This window comes from Pongo abelii, chromosome 4 (assembly GCF_028885655.2).
Source record: "Pongo abelii isolate AG06213 chromosome 4, NHGRI_mPonAbe1-v2.0_pri, whole genome shotgun sequence".
In the NCBI taxonomy this organism is placed as follows: domain Eukaryota; kingdom Metazoa; phylum Chordata; class Mammalia; order Primates; family Hominidae; genus Pongo; species Pongo abelii.
Genome location: NC_071989.2, coordinates 155,446,291 through 155,474,258, shown reverse-complemented (window position 1 = coordinate 155,474,258; position 27,968 = coordinate 155,446,291). Strand labels below are relative to the sequence as shown.

The 27,968-nt window shown below is 36.5% G+C and overlaps 1 protein-coding gene across 8 annotated transcripts in view; it reads left to right on the top strand.

Moving 5' to 3' along the window:
* Positions 1 to 27,968, top strand: part of PPP2R2B (protein phosphatase 2 regulatory subunit Bbeta) — a 489,623-nt gene that overhangs the window by 51,495 nt on the left and 410,160 nt on the right. Inside the window, exon 3 of one of the 8 annotated variants that reach the window (XM_063723933.1) lies at positions 1,998 to 2,069. In XM_063723933.1, the coding sequence (XP_063580003.1) occupies positions 1,998 to 2,069 (72 nt within the window). 8 annotated transcript variants of the gene reach the window in all.

Genomic DNA, 27,968 nt, shown 5'->3' with positions numbered 1-27,968 from the left:
GCATAAATGTCTTCTTTTGCGAAGTGTCTGTTCATGTCCTTCGCCCACTTTTTGATGGGGTTGTTTGTTTTTTTATGTTTATTGCAGCATTAATCACAATAGCAAAGACTTGGAACCAACCCAAATGTCCAACAATGATAGACTGGATTAAGAAAATGTGGCACATATCCACCATGGAATACTATGCAGCCATAAAAAATGATGAGTTCATGTCCTTTGTAGGGACATGGATGAAATTAGAAATCATCATTCTCAGTAAACTATCGCAAGAACAAAAAACCAAACACCGCATATTCTCACTCATAGGTGGGAATTGAACAATGAGAACACATGGACACAGGAAGGGGAACATCACACTTCGGGGACTGTTGTGGGGTGGGGGGGGGAGGGATAGCACTGGGAGATATACCTAATGCTAGATGACGAGTTGGTGGGTGCAGCGCACCAGCATGGCACATGTATACATATGTAACTTACCTGCACGTTGCGCACATGTACCATAGAGCCTAAAGTATAATAATAATAATATTAATAATAATAATAATAATAATAAAAAAGACAACAGATGCTGGTGGGGTTGTGGAGAACAAGGAATGCTTTTACCCATTGGTGGGAAGGTAAACTAGTTCAACCATTGTGGAAGACAGTGTGGCAATTCCTCAAAGTCTTAGAAGCAGAACTACCATTTGACTCAGCAATCCCATTACTGGGTATATACCCAAATGAATATAAATTGTTCTATTATAAAGATATATGCATGTATATGTTCATTACAGAGTTATTCACAATAGCAAAGACATGGAGTCAACCTAAGTGCCCATCGATGATAGACTGGATAAAGAAAATGTGGTACATAGACACCATGGAATACTATGCAGCCATAAAAAGGAATGAGATCATGTCCTTTTCAGGGACATGGATGGAGCTGGAGGCCATTATCCTTGGCAAACTAGCATAGGAACAGAAAACCAAATACTGCATGTTATGTCTTATAAGTGGGAGCTCAATGATGAGAACACAATGACACATGGGGGGAACAACACACACTGGGGTCTGTTGGAAGGTGGAAGGTGGGAGGATGGAGAGCATCAGGAAGAAAATAGCTAATGGATTCTGGGCTTAGTTCCTGGGTGATGGGATGATGTGTGCAGCAAACCACCATGGTACACGTTTACCTATGTAACAAACCTGCACATCCTGCACATGTATCCCTGAACTTAAAATAAAAGTTGGAAATTTTAAAATATAATCACTGTACTTTATACACAAAATATTGATATAGAACACTAAAATTCTAAGAAAATCCATTGAGAAAAAGCAACAATTATTACAACATTTTGTGAAGTGATTTAGCATGATTATATTTTTATAGTACCAAACAACTAGGTAGAAAATTAAAATTTTAATCAATTATCTAGACATCCAAACTGTTTTTTTTTCCTTCAGTTTTCATTAAAACATTTGCAGTTATATTAAGACAGACTCTTGGTCTTTGAGGTTGTTTATCTTCCTAAGATTTTTCTTAACTATTTTTCCCTTTCCATTCTCTCCTATTTCAAACTAAACTTCTTGGCAGATGTAAATGACTTTCTACTTTGCATGTAATTTTGTTTCTTGGATAACAGAATAAATGGGTCAAGCTAAGCCCCAAGATTAAATGGTCAAGCAAAGTCAGTCTTTCTGATTTTCCTGAACTCAAAGCCTTGAGAGTCTACTTATTAGAGGGTTGTTCTAACAGAAGACAAAGGAATTCAGAGAGAATGACCTGACTTTGGTTTGTCCCTCTGATATGGTTTGGCTGTGTGTCCCCACCCAAATCTCATGTCAAATTGTAACCCCCACATGTTGAAGAAGGGGCCTCGGGGGAGGTGATTGGATCATGCATGAGGCCTTCCCCCTTGCTGTTCTCGTGATAGAGTTCTCATGAGATCTAATGGTTGAAAAGTGTGGCACCTTCTCCCCTCACTCTCTCTCTTTCTCTCCTGCTACCGTGTAAGATGTGCCTTGCTTCCCCTTCGCCTTCTGCCATGATTGTAAGTTTCCTGAGACCTCCCCAGCCATGCAGAACTGTGAGTCAATTAAACTTTTCTTTATAATTTACCCAGTCTCAGGCAGTTATTTATACAATAGCAGTGTGAGAACGAACTAATGCACCTTCCTTCTGGGAATGATGTTAAATGAGCTAAGTTCAGAGATTGCTACCAAAGTTTTATCTGGCTATCATGATATGAAGTGTTCTCTCTCCCTTCCTCTTCCTCCCCCCACCCCACACCTCCCTCATTCTACCACCATCACTGATTACCAAAAGGATTGTTTAAAAAAAGTTTCAGTCATCAGTCATCCAAAGTCTTTCTTATCATTACCTGGTTCCTAAAGTTCACTTGAGATAGTAAAATGAAATACTGGTTAGCTTTGTGGTCTTGAGAAACTAATGGAAACATTCCAAAACTCATACATCTTATCTATAAAGTACACATTATAATAGGATCTAATTTAGAGGGTTGATGTAATAAATAAATGAGATAATCTAGCACGTTGACAGGAATAAAAGATCAATTGAACATATACAATCATTATTATTACAAGAAATATGTAATAGTTCTATAAGAAGAGAGAGGGTATAGGGAAAAATTATGGATTTTAAACTTTACTTATTTCCCTTTAAGTAAAGAAAAAATAAACATGGACTCATTCCAAAGAAATGACATTTAGAAGAGCAGTGGCATGAGAGCTTGAGAGTATATTCCTCTCATTGTCATTCATTGTGATATCCCACAGATAAGTAATAAGGACCTACTATGGGTCATTATTTTATTATGGGTCACCATTATTTTAGATGCTGGGAAAATGGTAATGAATAAAACAGACAATAAAAGGAAAAATATTCTAAATAAATAACTTGAGTTAGCTATAAAAATTGTGAAGAAGATAATACAGGATAGTGTGATAATGAAAGATTGAGTGGCCATTAAATATGGTGGTCCAGGAAGCTAAAGATTTGAAGGACATGAGGTCATCAGCCATACAAAAACCAGGGGAGAGGATCTTCTAGACAGACGGAAAAGCAAGTAAAAGGGACCTTAAGCAGTAATGAGCTTACTATTTTAGCATAAAAGAAAGCAGAGAAGTGTGGCTAGAGCTTAGTTTGCGAGGGGAAGAATGATGAAGCCAGAGTCAGTATGGAAGGTAGGCGCTAGGCCATATATGGCCTTAAACACCATGGTAAGAAACTTGGCTTTATTTTCAGTGTAATAGGAAACCTTTGCAGTTTAAAGTAGATCAAGGACTTAATTTTTTTTATTTTTAAGCTATTTGGTTGCTGTGTGGAGATAAATGATAGGGAACCAAGAGTAGGAGGCAAGAACACCAATGAGAGGCTATCACAGTTGGTGGACAAGAAAGGACAGAGGCTTGGATTAATGCAACAGCAGAGAAGATGTAAAGAAATGAATAGATATTGGATCAATTATTTTGGAGGCAGAGTTGATAGGATTGCTAGTAAATTGGATAAGTTTAAGTATGGTGTCAATGAGGGAAATATGAGTGGCATCCCTGTGATGAAGGCTTGACTTGCTATGTAGGCTTATAGATAGCAAAGAATGAGGATGAATCATTACCTCCCAACCCACCATCTGTCTCCATCCCGAACCACCTACAGCCTTCCCAACCCCATTCCAGTCAGAAGTCATCTAAGCAAAAAGAGGTACAGTCTAGCTATTAGTATCTTCTCAGGTTCATTCCACAAATAGTCATTCATATCTGTTACTATGTTCTAGACTAAGTTATGAGTACTGGTCATACAGTAGCAAGCAAGATAGGCACACCTCTGTTCCAGTGCAACTTATGTTCTAATGGGAGAAGTTAGTAAGATTAACTTTGAGTTGTGTATCATCCATCCATGGAGTGACATCAAATAGGCCATGAGTTTTGGGAAGAGAACAGAATGAGAGGTATAGATGGTAGTTAAAGCCATGCACATGGGTGGTTATTAAGAGAAAAAGTAGAAATTGAAAATAGAAGGAGGCCCAGGACCAAACATTTATTGGCCTGACTTCCTGGTCAGTAATCTTCTCTACTGCTATAGTACAGCAGCTTTTAAGTCCATTGATCGCATTCTTAATTTGAGTATTTAATATTTATTTTATTAACCTAAGTTTTCATTTGTCACTATGGCATGGTCTCATAATTTTCAAAAAATCAAAAAACAGTAGATGTTGGCGTGGATGCAGTGAACAGGGAACACTTCTACACTGCTGGTGGGAATGTAAACTAGTACAGCCACTATGAAAAACAATATGGAGAGTTTGGAGATTCTTTAAAGAACTAAAAGTAGAACTACCATTTGATCCAGAAATCCCATGACTGGGTATCTACCCAGAGGAAAAGAAGTCATTATTTGAAAAAGATACTTGCACACACACATTTATAGCAGCACAATTTACAATAGCAAAATTGTGGAACCAACCCAAATGCCCATCAATAAACAAGTGGATAAAGAAACTGTGGTATATATACATACGATGGAATACTACACAGCCATAAATAAGAATGAATTAACAGCATTTGCAGTGATCTGGATGAGAATGGAGACTATATTTTAAGTGAAGTAACTCAAGAATGGAACACCAAACATCTGTGTTTTCACTGATATATGAGAGCTAAGCTATGAGGATGCAAAGGCATAAGAATGATACAGTGGACTTTGGGGACTTGGGGGAAAGAGGGAGAGGGGGGCGAGGGCTAAAATACTATAAATATGGTGCAGTGTGTACTGCTTGGGTGATAGGTGAATCAAAATCTCACAAATCACCACTAAAGAACTTATTCATGTAACCAAACAAGATAGACACACCTCTGTTCCAGTGCCATTCTTACTGGAGTAAGGTGGTATCACATTGTGATTTTGATTTGCATTTCCCTGATCATTAGTGATGTTGAGCGTTTTTTCATATATTTGTTGGCCATTTGTATATCTTCTTTTGAGAATTGTCTATTCATGTCCTTAGCCCACTTTTTGATGGGATTGTTTGTTTTTTCTTACTGATTTGTTTGAGTTCGCTGTAGATTCTGGATATTAGTCCTTTGTCAGATGTATAGATTGTGAAGATTTTCTCCCACTCTATAAGTTGTCTGTTTACTCTGCTGACTGTTCCTTTTGCTGTGCAAAAGCTCTTTAGTTTAATTGGGTCCAAGCTATTTATCTTTGTTTTTATTGCCTTTGCTTTGAGTTCTTGGTCATTAAATCCTTGCCTAAGCCAATGTCTAGAAGGTTCTTTCCAATGTTATCTTCTAGAATTTTTATAGTTTCAGGTCTTCGGTTTAGCTCGTTAATCCATCTTAAGTTGATTTTTGAATAAGGTGAGAGTTGAGAATCCAGTTTCATTATCCTACATGTGGCTAGGTAATTATCCCACCACCATTTGTTGAAAAGAGTGTCCTTTCCCCACTTTATGTTTTTGTTTGCTTTGTGGAAGATCAGTTGGCTGTAAGTATTTGGGTTTATTTCTGGTTCTCTATTCTTTTCCATTGGTCTATGTGCCTAAGTATAAAGGATAGAAAATAAGAAAACAGCCTAAAGATACAGGGGACATAGTAACATATTTTTAATTGAGGTCTAAGAAGTATGACAGAGAGGTAATGAGCAATATCAATATTTGAGGAGATACCAGCTGAGATTTTTCTAAAATTTATGAAAACCATTGAACTACAGATTTAAGAACTGTTATTAACCCCAGTCAAGATAAATTAAAAAAAAATAACAATGCCTAGACACATCATAGTAGAACTGCTAAAAAAAAAAAACAAAATCTTAAAAATAGAGAGAAACACATACTACCATGAAAACAAAAACAGCTGGACAGCTGAATTTTTAATGAAATTATGGAACCCCAAAGACAATAGAGTGACAGCTTTAAAATGCTGAAAGGAGCTAACTGCCACTCTAGACTGCTCTATCTAATAAAATAACCCTTAAGATAAAAGCAAAATAAAGATTTTTTTTTTTTTTTTTTTTTTTTTGAGACGGAGTCTCGCTCTGTTGCCCAGCTGGAGGTGCCATGGCGCGATCTCGGCTCACTGCAAGCTCCGCCTCCCGGGTTCACGCCATTCTCCTGCCTCAGCCTCCCGAGTAGCTGGGACTACAGGCGCCCGCCACCACGCCCGGCTAATTTTTTGTATTTTTTAGTAGAGATGGAGTTTCACCGTGTTAGCCAGGATGGTCTCAATCTCCTCACCTCGTGATCCGCCTGCCTCGGCCTCTCAAAGTGCTGGAATTACAGGCGTGAGCCACCGCGCACGGCCATAAAGATGTTTCTAAATGAGTAAAATATGAGATAATTTATTGTAAGGAGAGACATGCATTTAAAATACAGAAGTGAGTGAACAATAATGAAAAGTGTTGTATGTTGATAGAAAAATGAACAGAAATAATAGCATCATGTAAAGTTTAAAATAGGGGACAAAAATAACACAAATAACAGAAGGAAGGGATTAAAGGAGTTAAAGTTATTAAGCTCTGTTAGACTTTAGGGAAAGTAGTAAGATAGCTAATGTAAATTAGACTTTAATAATTAATAGATATATGTTGCAATTTCTGGTGCAATCAATATTTTTTAAATGGTAAAATAATTCATCAGTTACAAGCCAATAGAGGGAAATTTCAGAAGTTAAAAATACATTCCTAGCCCAAAATAAAACAAATAAACCTATGGTAGTTACATTAATTGTAAATGGACTAAAAAGCTAAAGGCTAGTTCTAGAACTGAATTTTTAAAAATTATATTATCAATAAGCATGAAAAAAATCTCTCAGCAAGCTTCATGTAGAAGGGAACTTTTTAATGGGATATTTTCAGAGAAAATATGAAAGTACTTATAGGCAAACTATTAGAATAAACAGGTAATTTTGCAAGGTGTTTAGATACCTAATTAACATGTAAAATGAACTTATATCTTCATATGATAACAACAAACATTTAAAATGATTTGGGGGGTTATATCATTTATAAGAGCAACATAACATCAACTACTTACGAATAAATCTAAGTACAGAGGGTCTAAACATCAATACCAAAAAACTTTATTAACAGAAAGTAAGGAAGACAAGTGACTGGAGGAATATATCATGTTCACAGATGGAAAGACTCAACATTGTAAAGTTGTTTATTCTTTCCTAGGTGATATACAGCAACATGCAATTCTAATAAAAATTTCAGGATTGTTTTTGTGGAAACTGAAAAGCTAATTCTTAATTTATATAGAAATGTAAGGCACAAAAAGCCAGCCAACACCATTGGAAGAATAGTAGAAGAATTTACCACTTATATTAGTCAGCTGGGGCTGCCATAACAGAATATTACAGACTGGGTAGCTTCAACAATAGAGATTGATTTTCTTTAAGTTCCAGAGGCTAGATTAAGGTGCTGGCAGTATGGGTTTCTGGTGAAGCCTCTCCTTGGCTTGCAGACAGCTTCCTTCTTGCTGTGACCTCACATGGCCTTTCCTTTATGCATGCCCACTCTTGGTGTCTTTTCCTTTTCTTATACCAGTCCTATTGCATCAGGACCTCACTTTTATAACCTTATTTAACCTTATTTAACCTTATTTACCTCCTTAAAGACCCTTTATCCAAATACTGTCACATTGGGAGGTTAGAGTTTTAATATATAAATTTGCAGGGGGGGCACAGTTCAGTCTAGAACACCACCTATTAAGATATCTTATACAGCGTCAATAATTAAGATACTGGGTATTGGATACAGGACAAAAAAATAAATCAATGGAATATAATAAAGTCAAGAAACACATTTATATGGATTGTCAATCTTTGAAAAGACGGCATTGCAGAGCAATGGAGAAAATGTGGTCTTTTCAATAAATGGTGTGGAGAAAATTTGAAATTATTTGGGGAAAAATAATCTTGGTCCCTACCACAGGCACATAAAGCAATTTCAGATGAAATGCTTAAAATGTATAAAATAAAACACTAAACTTTCTAGACCATAACATAAGATAAAATATTGACAGCCTTAGGTAGGCTAAAATGTTTAAAATGACATAAAAGCTGATAATAATCATAGAAGGAAATATTGATAAATTAGACTACATTAAAGTTAAATTTTCCTATTCATCAAAAAAAAAAAAAAGGAATTAAAAGACTAAAAAGGCAAGCCACAGTGTAGAAAAATAGATTAGCAAAGCAGGTGACTACCAATGACTTAACATCAGATTATAAGGAACTACAAATAAGAAAGACTCTGACAGCTCAGTGGAACAATAGGCAAGAGACTTGACAGGCATTTCAAAAGGGAGAATAAGTACTTGAAAATGTAGTCAATTCTATTATCAGGAAATGCACATTAAAGCCACAATGGAATACCACTACATACTGATCAGAATGGCTAGAACTAAAAGGACTAAAAATATCAATGGTTGTTAAGGATATTGTGATACTAAAAATCTCATATGCTACCAGTGAGAGTATAAATTATTACAACCACTTTGGAAAATGGGTAAATCCACTAAAACTGCACATACCCATACAGTAAATCCAACTGTTCTACTAAGTATATATCCGAGAGAAACACATACATATATTCACCAAAAGACATGTATAAGAATGTTCATAGCAGTACTGTTCATGATAACCCTAAATGAAAACAACTCAAAGTCCATAAAAAACAGAATGACCAAGTAAATTGTGAGATATTTATACAAAGGATTGCTTACAAGGATGAAAATATACTGTATTGCTTCATTTATATACATTTCAAAAACAAAATATCAGAAGTTAGGATAGTGTTTGCTTTGGGATAAAATGGGGAATGACTGAGGTAGGGATCCAAAGGTGTTTTTTGAGTATTCATTCTATTTCTTGATCTAGGTGGTGGTAACATGGGTGAAAAAAATCAGCATTCAGTGCCCTTTCTGTATACCTGTTACTCTTCAATTTAAAAAGCATAGTGTAGTAATCAAGGTCTAAATTATTATTAGCCTGGGTCCTGCAGGATCAAGAAGGGAGAAGAGGTTACTGAATCCTACAAATGAGAACTCCTATTGAGTTCTTTGCTTCTAGAGGAGCCAAGGTCTTCTGTTAAGAGGTAAAGCCAACTGAAGACCTTGCAAAAAAGAATACGTTTGTATAAATATCTCCCACCTTCCCTCTTATCTCCTCTTGGGAATTCCTATAGGCTAAACCCAACCAGCAGTCAGAGAGCATGGAAAGCTGTTGATAAAGTCAACTTCAAGGGTCTCATCTGCCTGAAGTACAGAAAAAAGCCACAAAGTCCGTGCCAGCAGAGTTGCCTCTTGTTAAAAAGATGTCCTGGAAGCCCCAACCACCGACTTCTCTTATCTCTCATTGCCCAAAAGAGACACTAAAGCACCCATAATTCTAAGTGAAGTTGAGAAAATGTATTTTTAAATGAACTTTGTTGGGACATAATTTATATGCAATAAAATGCACCCATTTTAAAGAGTGTAATTCAAGGAGTATTAACACATATATACTCCCATTGATCATCACCACAGTGAAGAGACAGAACATTTCAGTCATCCCAAAAAGATTACTTAGTGACCATTTAGAGTGAATCTCCTTAGGCATCCACACTAAATTTTTTTTTTTTTTTTTTTTTTTGAGACCGAGTCTTGCTTTGTTGCCAGGCTGGATTGGTGCAGTGGCGCGATCTTGGCTCACTGCAACATCTGACTCCCTGGTTCAAGCGATTCTCCTGCCTCAGCCTCCAAAGTAGCTGAGATTGCAGGCACATGCCACCACTCCCAGCTAATTTTTGTATTTTTAGTAGAGACGGGGCTTCACCATGTTGGCCAGGATGGTCTCGATTTCCTGACCTCGTGATCCGCTGGCCTCTGCCTCACAAAGTGCTGCGATTAGAGGCGTTAACCACCGTGCCCGACCCACTAATTTATAATTGAGGTGAAATCCATACAACATAAAATTAACCATTTTCAGATGAACAATGCAGTGGTATTTAGTACATTTGCAATGTTGTATAACCACACTGACTTGATCATTATATGTTGGCTTATCCTTGTAGAACTTGACATAAATGGATTTGTATTGTATGTGTTCCTTTTTGTCTGACTTCTTCCAGCAAAATGTTCTTGTGATTCATCCATGTTATTGCATGTCAGTAGTTCCTTCATTTTATCACTGCATAGTATTCTACTGTTTGAATGTACCAAAATTTGTTTATTCTTTTACTTGATGATAGATATTTGTGTGATTTCCAGTTTCTATTATGAAAAAAGCTACTGGGAACTGTGTTTTACAAAGCTTTTTGAGAACACATGCTTTGATTGCCTCTGAGTAAATACTAGGAGTAGAACGGCTGGGTCATGTGGTTAGTGCATATTTAGTATTATAAGAAATTTCCAAGCTATTTTCCAAAGTAGTAACACTCTCACCAGCAGTGTATGAGAGTTCCAGTTGCTCCACATAATGGCCAATATTTGCAATTGCCACTCTTTTTGAGAATTCTAGTGAGTGTGTAGTAGTATCTTCTCATGGTTTTAATTTTTGTTTCCCTGGTGGCTAAAGATATTGAACATTTATTCATGTGCTTATTGGTCATTTGTATATTTTTGAGAAATATTTATTTAAATAGTTGTCTATTTAAAACAGCTTTCTTGAGGTATAGTTGGCATACAGTAAATTGTACATAATAGAATGCACAAGTACATAAGTTTTGACATATATAGAGAGATATATACACATGAAACTATCACTAATTAAGAGAATGAAAATATCTATTACCCTCAAAAAGTTTCTTGTGCCTCTTTGTAATCCATCCCTTTCCCTAGCCCTCTTTCTGCCACTGTAGATTAGTTTGCATTTTCTAGAATTTTATATATATAAACTCATACAGTATGTATTTTTCCTGGCTTCTTTAACTCAGCATCATTGTTTTGAGATTCATCAATGTTACTGTGTGTAGCAATAGTTCGATCTTTTTATTGCTGAGAAGTGTCCCATTGTATGGATATACCATACTTTGTCTATCTGTTGATGGATATTTGGATTGTTTCCAGTTTGGGGCTATTATATAAATAAACTTGCTATGGACATTCATGGACAATTCTTTATACGGAGATCTATCGTTTTTCCCTCTGGAGTAGGTACTTAGGTGTAGAATGGTTTGATCATATGATAGTGAAACATTTTAAGAAACTGTCAAATTGTTTTCTACAGTGATTGTGCCATTTTACATTCTCATCTGCAATGTATGAGAGTTCCAGTTCCTCAGCATTCTCACTACCACTTGGTAAAGAAAGTCTTTTTATTTTTATTCATTCTACTAAGAGTATAGTGGTATTTCACTGCAGTTTGAATTTATATTTCCCTAATGACTAAGGAAGCAGGGTATCTTTTTATGTTCTTATTTGCTTACTTCTAAATGCTAACATTTTGTTATGGATTACCATATCTGTTTCTAATTTTAGTTTCCTCTGTGTCTTCTTTGGTGAAATGTCTGTTCAAATATTTTGCCCATCTTTCAATTGGATTGTTTGCTTTCTTATAATTGAGTTTTGAGAGTCCTTTATATATTCTAGATCCAAGTCCTTTTATCAGGTATGTGATTTACAAATATTTTCTCATGGCCTATGGTTTATCTTTTCATTCTCTTCAAGGTATCTTTTACATAGCAGAAGTTTTTAATTTTGATGAAGTTCAGTTTATTAATGTCTTTTTTAGTTTATTAATGTCTTTTTTATAGATCATGCTTTGGTGTCATATCTAAGAAATCTTTGCTTAACTTAAGGTTATAAAGATTTTCTCCTATTTTGGGTTTTTTTTTGTTTGTTTTTGTAATGTCTTCGTGTGACTTTAGCATTGGGGTAATGCTTGCCTCCTATAACATGTTAGGGATTGTTTCTTCCTTCTCCATTTTTTGAGCGAGTTTACATAAGATTGGTATTTCTTTCTTAAATATTTGAAGGAATTTATCATTGTAACCATTTGGATCCACATTTTGGGGATGATTTTTTATTTATTAAAAATGTGATTTCTCTAGTAGATTATAGGAATTTTCAGAATCTTTATATATCAGTTTTGTTAAATTGTATCTTAGAAATTGTCTATTTCCTCTGAACTGGAAAATTCATTAGCATAAAATGGTTGATAATACCCACTTATTTTCTTCTTAAAGTCTGTAAGACCTATAATGAGATCCCTTCTTTCATTTCTGATATTGTCAATTTTTTTTTCTCTTTCTCTTTTTCCTTCATTAGTCCAACTAGAGGTTAATCAATTTTATTGTTTTTTTTTGAAGGGCCTATTCGTGGTCCCATTTTTTATTCTGGCTCTTATCTTTATTTCCTTCCTTTTCTTCACTTTGGTTTGCTCAGCTCTTCTTTTTCTAGATTCTTATGGTGGTAGAAGCTTAGATCATTGATTTTAAAACTTTTATATTTTCTAACATAAGCATTTAAAGCTATAAATTTTCTTCTAATTGTGCCTTTTCCTGCAAGTAATAAATTTTGATGTATTGTTTTGTCATCATTGCTTAGTTAAAATATTGTTGAATTTCTGACATTTTTGAGCCATTAGGTTATTTAGAAATGTGCTGTTTAATTTTTAATGTTGGAGGACATTTCTGCTCTATTTTTGTTATTAATTTCTAATTTAATCTTTTGTGACCAGAGAGTGTTCTCTGTGTGATTTTAGTTCTTTTAAATTCTCTGAGCCTTACTTTGTAGCCCAGTATATGATCTCTTGGTGAATATTCCACATATATTCTTTAAAAATGTGTATTTTTTTAGGTGTTGTGTGTTGTGTTTTTCAATGTAAAAGAAGTGAAATTGGATAATAATGTGTTTACATCTTCTGCATAATTACTGATATTCATTCTACTTGTTCTATCAATTACTGAGAGAGGAATGTTGAAATTACCAACCATTATTTTGGATTTGTCTATTTCTCCTTTTGCTTCTGTTAGTTTTCTATTTACATTTTTGAAGCTGTTTTATAGGGCCAATCTGCATTTAATATATTAATGTTTTTCTTATGTACTGACCCTTTTATCAGTGTATTAGGGTTCTCCAGAGAAACAGAACCAGTAGGTGATAGATAGATAGATAGATAGATAGATAGATAGATAGATAGATAGATAGAGGAGGGGATCTATTATGAGAATTGGCTCATGCAATTATGGAGGCTAAGAAGTCCCATGATATGCTACCTGCAATTTGGAGAATAAAGAAAGCCAGTAGTGTAACTCAGTCTGAGCCCAAAGGCCAAGAATAATGGGAGCCAATGGTGGAACTCTGAGTCCCAGGTCCAGGGCCTGAGAACTGGAGGGGCCTGTGGGGTATTAGTGTAAGTTCTGGAGATGAAGACCCAAGAACCTGGAGTTTTGATGTCTGGGAGCAAAAGATGGATGTCCCATCTCCAGGAAAGAGCAAATTTGTCCTTCCTCTACTTTTTTTTTCTGTCTGAGACCTCAGTGGATTGGAAGATGCCAGCCCACATTGGTGAGGGTCATCTTCTTTACTCAGTCTACTGATTCCTTCTAGAATCTCTGATTCCTTCTAGTCTACTGATCTCTTCTAGAAACACCCTTGCAGACACACTCAGAAATAATGTTTCACCAGCTATCTGTGTATCCCTTAACCCGCTCAAACTGACACATAAAATTACCTGTCAGTTAGTATGAAATGCCCCATTTTGGCTCTGGCAATATAGCTTAGCCTGCTGTCTGCTTTATATGATACTAAGATATCCCTCTTATGGTTATTGTTTACATCATAGGTCTTTTTCTGTCCTTTTACTTTTTACCTATGTTTTATATTTAAAGTATATATTTTTAGGCAGTATTTAGTTGGGTCTTGCATTTTTATCCAATCTGTCAATCTACGCTTTTTAATTGGTGAGCTCATTCCATTTTTAAATTTACCATCTTGCTATTTTCTCTATTTATCCATCTGCTTTTTGTTCCTTGCTTCTTCTTTTTCTGACTTCATTCATATTAATTATTTTTGGTATACTATCTCCTCTATTGAATTCCTTGCTCTACCTCTTTGTTTTGGTTTTCGTTTTAGTGGTTGCTCTAGGATTTATAATACACTTGTCGCAGCATATTATTCCACTTACGTGTAATGTAAGAACCTTACAACAGCGTGTCTTTCCCTTTCTGATTGTTATTATTTCTACACATGATATATGTATACATATGTGTCTAAATATAATATATGTACATATGGCATAATACAATTCATTGTTATTCTTTTTTAAAAAAATTAAAAATGAGAAAGTTATCTTTTATATTTACTGACATCTTTATCATTTCTAATTTTTGTCATTCCTTTATTCCTCATTCTTTAGATATGAATTCACATCTAAAATCTTATGCATGACAATGAATTCACTCAACTTTTTTTCTTTTTTGAAAAGTTCTTTATGTTGCCTTCATTTTTGAGGGATATAAGAATACTTTCACTGGTTCTATCTAGACTGGGTTTTGTTTTTCCTTATTTCAACACTCTAGATAGTCTCCCATTATCTTATGGTTTGCTCTGTTTATGATGAGATGTCAATGGTAATTCTTATGTGTATTTCTGTATGTAATGGACTTTTTTCCCTGATTTTTAAGATTTTTATCTTTGTAATTGGTTTTCAGCAATTTTATTATGATGTTCCTTAGAAAAATTTTCTTTGTATTTATCCTAAGCAAATTTTATTGAACTTCTTAGTTCTATGGCTTTATTTTCTTATTAAATTTGGATTTTTTTTTTTTTTTTTTTGGATGGAGTCTTGCTCTGTCACCAGGCTGGAGTGCAGTGGCATGACCTCAGCTCATTGCAACCTCCACCTCCTAAGTTCAAGCGATTCCCCTGCCTTAGCCTCCCGAATGGCTGGGACTAAGGTGCATGCTACCCACACCGAGCAAATTTTTTTTTTTTTTTTTTTGTATTTTAGCAGAGACACGGTTTCATTATGTTGGCCAGGATGGTCTCGATCTCCTGACCTCGTGATCCACCCACCTCGACCTCCCACAAGTGCTGGAATTACAGGAGAGAGCCACCGCGCCTGGCCGGAAAATTTTAGCTATGATTTCTATAAATATTTTTTCTGCCCACACTTTACTCTCTTTTGAGAACTCCAATTGCAGTATGTTCAATGACTTGATATTTTCCTACACAACACTTACAGTCTGTTCATTTATCTTTTAGCCACTTTTTAATGTTTTAGTTTGAATAATTTTATACCTCATCTTCAATTTTATTGTTTTTTAAACTTATTTTGTGTTTGAGTTGTGTTGAAGCTCATCCAGTAAATTTCATCTCAAACACTGTATTTTTTAACTCCAGAAGTTCCTTTAGGTATTTTTTCATAGATTTCATTGCTCCCCTCAATATTTTTATGTTTTATTTGTTGTCATTGAACATAATCTTAATAGATTTTTTTAAGTCCTTGACTAATGATATCATCATCCTTATCATTTTTAGAGTTTGCTTCTATTGACTGATTTTAATCTTAATCATAGTCAGCTTCTTTGCATATCTAGAAATTTTTATGTGATGCTGAATATTGTTAATGTTATGTTGTTGAGTATCTAGATGTCTCCCATTAAAAATATTGGGCTTCATTCTGATAGCAGTTAATTTATCCATTAATAATCATGCTCCTTTTAAGGCCTGTTTGCAAGCTTTGCTTGAATGAATCTAGATTAGCTATCACCCTGTGGCTATTTTAGGCCTGCTGCTAAGGTATAGCCTTTCTTGGGTCTCCCTTCAACATCTCAGGTGGAAACTCTCTCAGTTTGGGGTGGTTCTCATAGTTGATTAATTTGTACCTCCCCAGTATTTTAGGCTCACTGATAGTCACTCTTTGCCAAGCCTGTGGAGTCTCACACTGCACATGTGCATCTTAATATTCAACCAAAGACTCAATAGGACTTCTATTGCAGGTTTCTCAAACTCTTTCTCCACCCTCTTCTCTCCAATATCTGCCTCCAAATTACGGCTGCATGAAACTACCTGAAATCATTTCTGTCTCCTCAGCTAAGTAAGACTGTCATGTTTTCCTTGGGTGCCCCTTTCCTACCCCAGGGTTCATCAAAGGCCTTCAAACTGAAAAAGCAATTAATCTGTTTGTTTTCCTTTTCTAGGTGGTTACAGTTCTGTGTTGTTCGTTGTTTGATATTCAAAAATAGGAATGTCTTTCCTACATTTTGTACAACAACAGTTTTCTAGTTGTTCGCAGTGGAAGAGCTAGTCTGGTACCAGTTACCCCACCATGATCAGAAACAAAAGTCAAAAATGTATTGTTTCAACTCCACTTCTGTTAACATACACTACCAATTCTGTGTGTCAAAGAAGCTCACAAGTTTTTCAGTGACTGTAAGAATTAATGACAATATAGCATATAGAATGTCATAATAGACCTGGAAACTTTAGTTAAACAGCTTTTGAACTAAAATACTTTCCTAAGCCCTTGGTATTCATGGAATTTGCTTGGTTTGATTTGGAAAATGTTTTCATTTTTCAGTTAAGAATATAAATGCCTGAACTTCAAGAATGTGATTAATATTGACTGGGCTCATCAGTACTGTTTTCATTAGAAGTTAAAACCAGTATAGTAATACCAGATTCTTATAATCTGAGCTCTGAGATCCTTGCAGTATTGAATATACCTTCTCTGTCAATCTGTATCAAAACCCTATAAGCAGAAAGATACAGTCAAGCAACTTTTCAAGCACTGTTGATTTATTTTCACCTTTTGTTTTCTTTCTCACCCCTCCTGGTCTCCTTCTCTTGCTAAACTCTATTGTGACCACTTTTTTGTTCATCTTCTTTAATGCAACCCCCAAATCTTTTATGATAGTATAGTACTATCACTATTTTTTAATTCATATATTCACTCATTACATATTTATAAATCATATATTAATTTCTAGGTAGTTTTTAGACCTAGGGATGAAGTCAACATGTTTCCTACCCCAGTGAAAGTCAGTGGTCTGATAGGATGAAAATTATTTATTAAATAATCATATAAATATATCACTACAAAATATGTGGGCTTTAAATAAATGGTACAAGGAACTCTGAGGGTGCATCAATGGAGTGTCAGTTTTGATTCTCCAGGATTAAATACCAAGATGTAATTGAATGTGTCACAGGATTTATTAGAACAAATGACTATGGAGGAAAAAAAGAGAGAAAATCTGAGTGGGGAGAGCTATAGAAAGTGATACAACTCTAACATCTTTATAAGGAGAGGGTGAATGAAGAAAGATTGGGTAGAAAGAGCATCAGAGTTGAATGCAGCTCTGAGAACATCTAGGCCAGGTTAATAGGGAGCTCCAGAGCAAAGACTGCCTTCTAGAGAAATCCTCTGTTGATAAGGAATGGCCAGATCTAGTACCCATGCTGTGCTCAGTCATCCGTCACAGCATGTTTTCCTTGAAAGGAGATCTGAGCGGTGTATTCCCATAGCGCCCATACAGAAGAATCAGATCTAGACTCAGAGACTGAGAAAGGCTTCTCTAGGAAATATTTTAAATCATCTTTAAGTGATGGCTTTAACATCTCTTACATGCGACAATGAAAAGAGTAGGTATTCGAGTCACATAGGAGAATATTTCTTAGACTAGTTGTTAAGACAAGAGCCACCTTGCTATATTTTTGGTAGTAGATCCCAGATGTAAAGCACTCTGTGCTTTTAACATATCTTCTTTCAAAGTAATAGATAGACTTTTTAAAAAACAAAACAAAACAAAAAAGCAAAGTAAAACTATTTGGCCAGCATTAGATCTCACTTCACCAGGTTTTCTAGCTCCATCCTTTCATTCAGGTCATTGTGAAATCTAAAATCTTCCTTTTCTTCCACCTTCATGTTGGTGTTGGATATTGTATACATACATTCCACTCCAAACATATTTTTGGTACTAACAAATTGCAAGGATGATCTTATTAACTTTCTTCTGTTTTGGTTGATAAAACAGTTCCAGGTAATAATTTATTCTGAATCTTTTCTACTTTAACTTGCTTTTCTTCACCTCAGCAGATCACAATTGTATCTTCAAACAGCTACTGTTTTGAGTAGCTTTGATTGTTGAACAGCAGTTATTTAATTATTTATGGTCAATCTGTTCCAAAACAATATTGAAATCAACAGTGCACAGTTTAAGAAATACATAAAAATCAATGGGGCAAATTTATGTACTAGAAGATCTACATTTCTAACTAAGTGCCAGATTTTCCATTTATGATTTTTGCAAATGAAACACTTCGGGTAGTCATAAATACTGACCTCTCTGAACATTCCTTTGTGAATTATGATCTTGCAGTAATAAACAGAGAGCAGTATTTCATTTGTAGGCTGAACTATACAAAGCAAGAACTCAGTGCTAATGCTTTTGATCATTCTAATTCATTTTAACTGGCCAAGAGGGAGTTTTTTAAAATAATAACCACCGTCATCTTCTGTTCTGAGTTTGCTTGATGTCTGTCTTTATATGTTTTTACCAAAGTAGCTTTACCTAGCGTTGGGTCTGGCACCAGGAGGACATCACTAAATATTTGTTTTAAAAGCTGGTAGTCCAAAGCCAGCATGGAGCACTGCCTAATTCAGTCCATAACCCTTGTTCTCCTGCAAGGGGTCCCATGACAAATGAAACTAACACAACACCAACTCTGTTCCAGTCCTCTGCAGATCTCAAATAATTTAGTTAACTAAGCTGGGTTTCTCATCGTTACATCAACATTTACTATATTTTCTAGAATCTAGATACATAACATTTCCTATTCAGAAAGGACCTTAGAAATAATAGAATCCAGTGATGACAAATATATTTGATTTTGTAAGCTCAATAAGGAAAGGTGTTTTTTAAAAAAACATATTAAAAATGGGATCTTTTAAAGAGAGGTGAAGGCATGAATACTGGATATTGACCCTTCCAAATCGAGTCCAACTATCCCTCCTGACAGATGGCCATCAACCTCATCTTGAATACTTCCAAGACAGGAAAATACTGCCTTTCAGAGTGGCTATGTCATGACTGGATGATAGAAAGTTGTTTCCAGTGGAAATCTGTGCTTCTGCAATTTCTACACTTTTATTTAGATTCTGCCTTTTGAAGTCATACAAAATAAATTTACTCTTTCTATTCCATATAATAGTACTTTACATATTTGACAAGTTTACTGAGGTCCCCTTTCTTTTTATTAGCTTCCAGCCTCTTAGCATTTTTGACATTCCTATCTATGATGCTTAACGCTTTCTAAGTGTGTGTGTGTGTGTGTGTGTGTGTGTGTGTGTGTCATAGACTATAATTCATCTGGGCCTGGAAGATTTCCTACATGCGAAACTACATGGTCCTGTCTTTATTATCTTCTAACTTATCTTGAGCCTTAATTGCCGCTTAAAGACATTGCTTTACCTTTCCAGCTTGAAGATCCTTAATTTTGTTAGGATAGACAAGCAACAGGAATGTTGGAAGCTTTTCTTTCACTGTCATCTGTTTACATGACATCATCTTTTCCAAGTGGCAGGCTTAACCCTGTCTTGTTTTCCTTCTCACTCTAAACCTAATTTACAATGCCTTTTGCCAAAGCTAAGAAACACTTTTTTGCTTGTATCTTACTTTACATTGCAGCTGCATTTGATACCATTGATCAATCCCTCTTTCCTGAAATTCTCTACCCTCTTAGCTTCAACAAATTCATTTTCATTTGATTTTTCTCTTCTCTTTCTCTTTGCATTCCTAATATGCTTCCTCTGTAGCCTCCTCCTCCTCTGCTTTAAATGCTGTGTTCACCAGAATTCTGGTCTCTACGTAAACTTCATCCTTGAGTTAGTTTACACACTCCCATGGTTTGAACCACTCTGTATTCTAATGATAACAAATGTTATCTCCAGCTTGAATCTCTCCCTCCCCTAAGGTTAAGATGCTAAGCACAGACTTTCCAGTGTGACTGAAACTGAACCGTCATCTCCCTCCCACATGCCCAGCCTGTGTTCTGCTCTTTCTCTTCAAAGATGTCATATGATTAGCATCACTGTCTGCACAATCATCCAAATAGAAACCCAGCTTCCTCCCTCCAAACCCATTCATACACCAATCACCAAATCCTGCTGATTCTATTGCCCACAGTTTTTGACTCCATCACCTCTTGTATTATCCTACTTCTCTGGCTTGGGCATTCCATTTCTTTAGCTTGGAGTTTTTCAATAGCCCTGATGTGCATTTTTGTTTGTTTGCCTTTATTCTTGTATTCCTCAGATCTAGCCTCTACCCTGCAGCCAGAGCAATCTATCCAAAACTTAAATCTGACCATGTTCTTTCCCATTTAAAATCCTTCAAGTTTCCCCTTTACCTGCAAATTAGAGCTCTAGAGCATGACATTTAGGATATTCTGTAACTTGGCCAACAACTTTCTCTCCAACTTTGCATTTTCCTACTCCTTGCTCTGGAATAGAAGCTGTGATCATGCCTGAATGCTTATGAAATCCAGCATATATAATGCTATTTTGGATTTCAAGTCTTCTTGCCTTTTATTATGACATGTTTTCTGCCTGGATAGAATGCCCATTATCTTACCTTCTTTTGACTAGTTTTCACTAATCTCTAGTAGTTTAGCTCAGCTGCCATCTTCTCTAGAAAATATTTTCCCAATGCAGAAGGATTGAATATACTGCCTTTGTGTTTCCCATAGCACCCTAGGCTTGCTTCTATTTTCCTCACTACATATATTGATTCCACAATGTATCTGTATATGTGACTGTCTCCTCAATGGCAAGGCCCACATCTTTTTTATTTTATTTTTACTCTTTTATTTTCTTCCTTTCCCTTATGTTTTCTCAGACTTATTTTAGAAAAGCTTAGGTGGATATTTTTTAACTACAAGTCCTTTTTATATACAAGGAAATAAAATAAGAAAACCTCATGTTAGTAAGCTTCAAATTCTATGCTAACAACATCTTAGAAGTAAAACAAAGTCATAAAGCAATAGAGTTACTTGTTAGAAGATGATTGTCCCCCCCAAAACTGCTATCATCTTTTTTTTTTTTTTTTGAGACAGAGTCTTGCTGTGTCACCTAGGCAGGAGTGCAGTGGTGCAATCATAGCTTACTATAACCGAGAAGTCCTGGGTTCACACAATTCTCCTACCTCCTGAGCAGCTAGGACTACAGATGCATACCATCATGCCCACCCAGCTAACTTCTAAAAAAATTTTGTAGAGACAGACTTGCTATGTTTCCCAGGCTGGTCTCGAACTCCTGGGACCAAGCAGTGTACCTGCCTTGGCCTCTGTGCTGGGCTAACTTTTTAGCAAGTATTTTTGTTTTAGCTTAGGGGACAAAGTGATGGTCTTGGTTCTCAAATTCTCTTAACACATATTTACCGAGTATCTATGTGTGTGTAGAGACAAATTAGACATTTATTATGTTTTTAAGAAACTTACAATTTAGCAGGAAATAATATACTCGTATTTCAAGGAGGAGACGATGGTGATGATACTGATAATAGATACCATTTATTGAGAAAATAAGGGATTTCCATTATCTCAAATAATCTCATAATCATACTGCAAGTAAACTATTAGCATTCTTATATTAAGAATGTATATTACATTATTTTATATTATATTAAGAATATATTAACTATATTAGCACTCTTATTTTATGTTAAGAGAATAAAGATTCAAGAGTTAAGAAACATGCTGACGGTCACACTGTGAAGGCATGCAAATTTATGCTTAACCATAGCTATGCTCTCTGCAATACTATGTTGTGTTATGAGAGTCAGCCAACTGTAAGACTCAGAGAAGGCAGAGACAGATGGTTTCCTGCTGGAGGAATCAGAGAAGGCTCCATGAAGGAGATGGCTTTTGATTTAGGCATTGAAATATGAGTAAAACTTGGACCTTCAGATAGGCAAATATAGATATGGAGGTGGGAAAGTGTAGAGCACGCACAAAGCAAAGCAAGGGAGATCAGTTTGAATGGAGCAAAAGAATATTGATGAAGAAAATTAAAATGTCAGTAGAAGGTTCATGTAGGAGTTTCACATTGTTCCAACTAAGCAAGGTGAACTTCCTTTTAGAGTCATAAATTCAATGAGAATTTTAAAACAGGGCAATGATATGAGACGAATAATACACTGTGGTCTATAAAATTGGGGAAAGGAGGGTCTGGAAGTGGTTCAGTCATTCATTTGACAAACATTTATTAAGCACCTTCTCTGAGTCAGGCATGTTTAATGTGCTAGGAAACATCGGTGAACAAAAACAACAAAAATCCCTGCCCTCTTGGAGTTCTTCTAGTTGGAAGACAGACAATTAACAAATTAGCTGCTATATACAGGTTAAGTATCCCTTATCCAAAATCCTTGGAACAAGAAGTGTTTGGGATTTTGGTGTTTTTTTTTTAATTTGGGAATATTTGCAAATACATAATGAGATATCTTGGGGATAGGACCCAGTCTATGAAATTCATTTTGTTTTATATATTCCTTATACACCTAGTGTGAAGGTAATTTTACATAATACTTTCAATAATTTTGTGCATAGAGAGCAAGTTATATAGTTAGTTGTATAGTTATATATAGTTTATTTGTGATATATATGGTGATATATATGACATGTTAAAGGGTGATAATTTTTACAGACAAAAGTTAAGCAATGGAAGAAAATGGAAAGCTCCTATGTAGGGATGGGGGGGCATTTATAATTTTAAGTAGGACTGAAAGGGAAGGTCCTACTGAGGTGACATATAAGCAAAGACAAGGAGTAGATGAGAAAATAAACGATGTGAAAATTTGTGATAAGAGCATTCCAGGCACAAAGAAGAACAAAATCAAAGGCCATGAGTGTGCCTGTGACATATAAAATACAGTAAAGAGGCCAAGTGGTTGGAGTGGGCTGAGGAAGGGGCAGTAGTCGGAAAGGCATCCAGAAAGCTCACAGGAAGAGAGTATGGCAAGGACTTTGGCTTTTTCTCTCAGTAACGTGGGCAGCCACTGGAGGGCTTTGAGTAGAGAAGTGCCAAGGCCTGAGTCAGGTTTCTGAAGGATAACCCCGGCTTCTGTGTGACGAATGTTTGAGCAGGGATGAGAGCAATGGCAGGGAGTCTGGCCATGAGGCAGCTCAGTCCAGGGTGGCAGCTGTAGAGTAGGTTGGGAGTGGCCAGATGTGTGAACCAACTGGATGTGGAGTAAGTGTGAGAGACATAGAGGAGTCTAGATCAGGGTCCCCAACTCTCAGGCCACAGACTACTACTGATCTGTGGCCTGTTAGGAACCAGGCCACACAGCAGGAGGGCAGTAGGTGAGCAGCGGGCAAGCAAAGTGAAGCTTCATCTGTATTTACAGCTGTACCCCATCACTTGCATTACTGCCTGAGCTCCACCTCCTGTCAGATCAGCAAAGACATTAGATTCTCATACAAGTATAAGCTCTATGAAAACTGTGCATGAGAGGGATCTAGGCTGCACACACCTTATGAGAATCTAATGCCTGATAATCTGTCACTGTCTCCCATCACCCCCGACATGGGACCATATAGTTGAAGGAAAACAAGCTCAGGGCTCCCACTGATTCTACATTACGGTGAGTTGTATAATTATTTCACCATGTGTTACAATACAATAAAAATAGAAATAAAGTGCACGATAAATGTAATACACTAGAACCATCCCTGAACCATTCCCCCTTCCACCCTGCCCCAGTCTGTGGAAAAATTGTCTTCCACAAAACCAGCCCCTGGTGCCAAAAAGGTTGGGGATCACTAGTCTAGCTGACTCTAAGTAGTTCATGTACTCAGTAACAACTGTTATTTGTTTTTATGTATTGCTGAGTTTGTGTTTGTGTATGTGTGCTTTTATGTACCATATTTATAGCCCTTTTATGTCAGCTACAAAAATTGGAAATTCCTTCTGACAGATAAATGAATGCCCTTGTAAAGTGTGTATTTATGAGTATGCACACACCACATTGCTCTTGATTAAGGTTCTTAACTTTACAAAGTGCATTTTCATCTCATTTAATAGTCATAACACCTCTGTGTTAGAATGCTTATAGTGAGTACAAAAAATGCTTAAATTATCTCCAGGTCATATATATATATGTATGTGTGTGTGTGTGTATAAATATATATAAATGTGCCTCAGAAAGTTAGGAAATAACCACTTTAACAATAATTTTACACTTGGGGTAGTTGTTAAATTGGTAGCCATGTCTATGTATGCCAAATATCTGTATGTAACCTTAAAAACTGTGCAATATTAAAATGAATTGAAAACATGTGAAGTGATATCTTTAGGTTTTCAGATATTCTAAAATTTTTGGTGTAGCTTGCATGTCCTAAAAAAAATCTCTTCAGTTTTCCCATCATTTGTCTAGATGTAAAAGTAGGATGTAGATACCTCTGCCAGCAAACTTAATTTTTCCTTCCACCTCATCCTTCATCTTATTATTTTTAAAACTGTATACAATATGTCAAGTTCTAGATTAAGTATTAGACTTTCAAAACAAAGAGGATAGATTATCTGCTTTCAAAGAAATATGAATTATCTAAGTGTGTATCCCCTATCTCATTCATACAAGGATTTAAACTGTCTTACAGAAGTATATAGGCAAAAGGGAAAAAAATAAATAGAGGTGAGACTAAAAAGTAAATAAAATTAGGAAAATAATGTGAAGCCAGGAATGGGATCAGTATAAAAATGCACATGAAAACATTCTATTCAATGTTCACTCCAAGCTTTTTCCAAGCCAGGGCAAAGAGGGAAACAGAACGGAATTCACTGCTATCAATATGATGAAAGCTCACCAAGTGCTTAGAAATAGTGTAGTTTTTCTTGATCTTCAATCATGAGAACAATTTCTCCAGCAGGTAATAAAAGCACACGGCCAGTTTTTTCTAAGAGCTTTCTAAAAGTAATGCAGCAATGGGTTTTATGGTGATCATTTTTATAATATTTCTTAGTTCAGATAGATTACACACCATTCAAGCATAGATCAGTAAAGAGGCCCAAACGGTGCAATCTAAGGACGATGTGAATATCACTTCCCACACTGATGCTTTTCATAAGAATTGAGTAGCAGAATGATCAGGTTCTCTCGCCAAAACCTAAGTTTCTGTTATTTTGCTGTGATTAAAGTTTGAATAATCAACAAAACAGAAACTAGAGTTGAGCTCCTTCAGTGGGATGTAAAGAAATTATCAAAGATGATGTGTGGGAATAGAAACCCTCAAACATCTGAGGTGTGCCTTAAATGAGGCTGACTCCCCTGTAACAACCACAGGGACATGGGAGTGGGGGCTGGGTTTGAGGAAGGCCTCTTAGAAGAGGTGACTCTTGAGCTAGATCTCAAAGCATGAGTAAGATTTTGATATGAAGAAGCATGGAAGCCCATTTTATACGGATAAACATCTCAACCTATGCAGAAGGGAGTAGGTTCACAGAGTATGTTGGCAAACAGTGGAAAGTCCTATTGAGTTAGGACAAATGGTGATCAGTAGCAGGCATGAGGAAAGACAGCATAGACACCAGGGTGAAGATTTATGAACAGACCTTGGGGAGCCTGTGTTTCCTCCCCCTCTCCCTTCATCTCACATGGCTTTCTAAAGAAACTAGAGCCCTGACAAAAAGTCCATAAGTTGGGAGCACTAATTTATTAAAAAATTTGGCAACTAGGCACCACATTTACACAAACCATGGCTTCCCTCTCAAAATCCAATGAATGTCATTCTCTGCTTCCTCTTTATACAAATATTTTTGTCCCTCAACATAAATGGGAGTGATTCTTGGCCTCTTTGGGAGGTACTGGTCATTTATTTCATTGATGTTCAATAAATAAGGAGAATTGATCTGAAGGTTTTTCTTGTTTTTCTAAAGAGTTTAGTTTAAGATTCAGCATTTCATTACATTAACCTTATGGACTATTGTGTCTGGAACTGGTTCCTTCCAGTGGATTCTTGGTCTCGCTGACTTCAAGAATGAAGCCGCGGACCCTCACAGTGAGTGTTACAGTTCTTAAAGATGGTGTGTCCAGAGTTTGTTCCTCTAATGTTCAGATGTGTCTGGTTGTGGGTTCATGGTCTTGCTGACTTCAGGAGTGAAGCCACAGACCCTCGCAGTCAGTGTTACAGCTCTTAAAGATGGCACATCTGGAGTTGTTTCTTCCTTCTGGTGGGTTCATCACCTTGCTGACTTCAGGAGTGAAGCCACAGACCTTCGCAGTGAGTGTTACAGCTCATAAAGGTAGTGCAGACCCAAACAGTGAGCAGCAGCAAGATTTATTGCGAAGAGCAAAAGAACAAATCTTCCACAGTGTGGAAGGGGACCTGAGCAGGTTGCCGCTGCTGGCTTGGGTGGCCAGCTTTTATTCCCTTATTTGGCCGCACCCACATCCTGCTGATTGGTCCATTTTACAGAGAGCTGATTGGTCCATTTTACAGTGTGCTGATTGGTCCGTTTTTACAGAGTGCTGATTGGTGCATTTACAAACCTTTAGCTGGACACAGAGTGCTGATTGGTGCATTTTTACAGAGTGCTGATTGGTGTGTTTACAAACCTTTAGCTAGACAGAAAAGTTATGCGAGTCCCCACCTGACCCAGAAACCCAGCTGGCTTCACCTCTCAATCCCCCCTCTAAACAGGACACCTCAACTGCTGTTGGGAATTGGGCGATGACTGCTCTAGCTACTTCCTGCTGAATAGGGGTGAAGAAGGGGCCCTGCAGTTGTAGTGTCCTCCAGATAGGAACTCTTTAGGTCAGTGAAAGGATCAGTGGGTCGGTCCAGGGGTCCTCAGTAGTTGTTAGTTGAGCTCACTTGGGGTTCCATTTGTAAGACCATCTGTAGCTTGATGGCCTCAATTCTAGAGGAAACAAATTTGACAAGGAGGTTAAAAATACAGGGCCCAAAGACAAGTAATAGCAAGATGGCTGCCACAGGACCTAGAAAGGGGAGAAGCCATGTTGCCCAACTCCAGAGGTTGGTATAAGAGTTTGAAAGGCATTGTCTGATTTCAGAAACCTTTTCCTGTAAACACTGGGCAGTATCTCATACTATCACTGAATGGCTAGTGTAAAAACAACACTCTTCCCCTAAGAAGGTGCAGAGTCCTCTTTTCTCAGCAGTGAGGAGGTCTAGGCCTCAGTGGTTTTGGAGAATCACTGCTGCCAAAGAGTCTATTTGGGATTGTAGTTACTATCCTTACTGGATAGATTTTGTTATTTCTTGCAAACTGTCTGAGAAATCCTCTGAGAGTGTGGCAGTAGGATAATGAAATAGATAAACCTGCTATTCTGGTTTCTGTAGCAGTAGCCATTCCTAACCCTATAATTAGGTGTATTCATTGTATGGCCCTGCACTGATGGACTTGAGCTTTGAGGGGCACAGATAGGGTCTGATTTCCATAAGATTAGAAGTTAGGATAATACATGTTACACTGTTAACTTTTTTAGCAAACTTTACTTTTGTTGAAAACCTTGTAAGTTTGGGATTTCAATTATTCTTTGCTATTAATAAGACCTTGTTCAGTCCATATTAACTTAGAATTGGTATAGATGGCTCCTTCCTGATTCTGTAAGTACTTTAAGATTTGGCTGAGTGCAAACAACTCCCACGTTTGAGCAGACCAATTATTAGGCAATTTTCCTAACTCTGCTTCTACAAGAGTTTCCTTATCACTTATTGAATACCCATTGTGTCTTTTTCCCTTAATTGCCAGGGAGGAACCATCCATCATCCTGTCCTGAAGGGAGTTCCTCCTAGATGTGGTCAGACCTTTGTATGGTAATTAATTAAGACTTAGATCCCCTGTTAGGAAACCTGCTGGGTTAAGGATTTTTGTTAGGAAGGCTATGGGTTGTCAGTGGCCTCAGTGCTTTTGGGTTATGCCCTTGTTCCCTTGTTTACACTGACAACAAGCTGGTATTGGAGTGTTATAGGGTTACAGAGAAGACCCTCAATTATCAATTATAGATTTTAAATTTACCC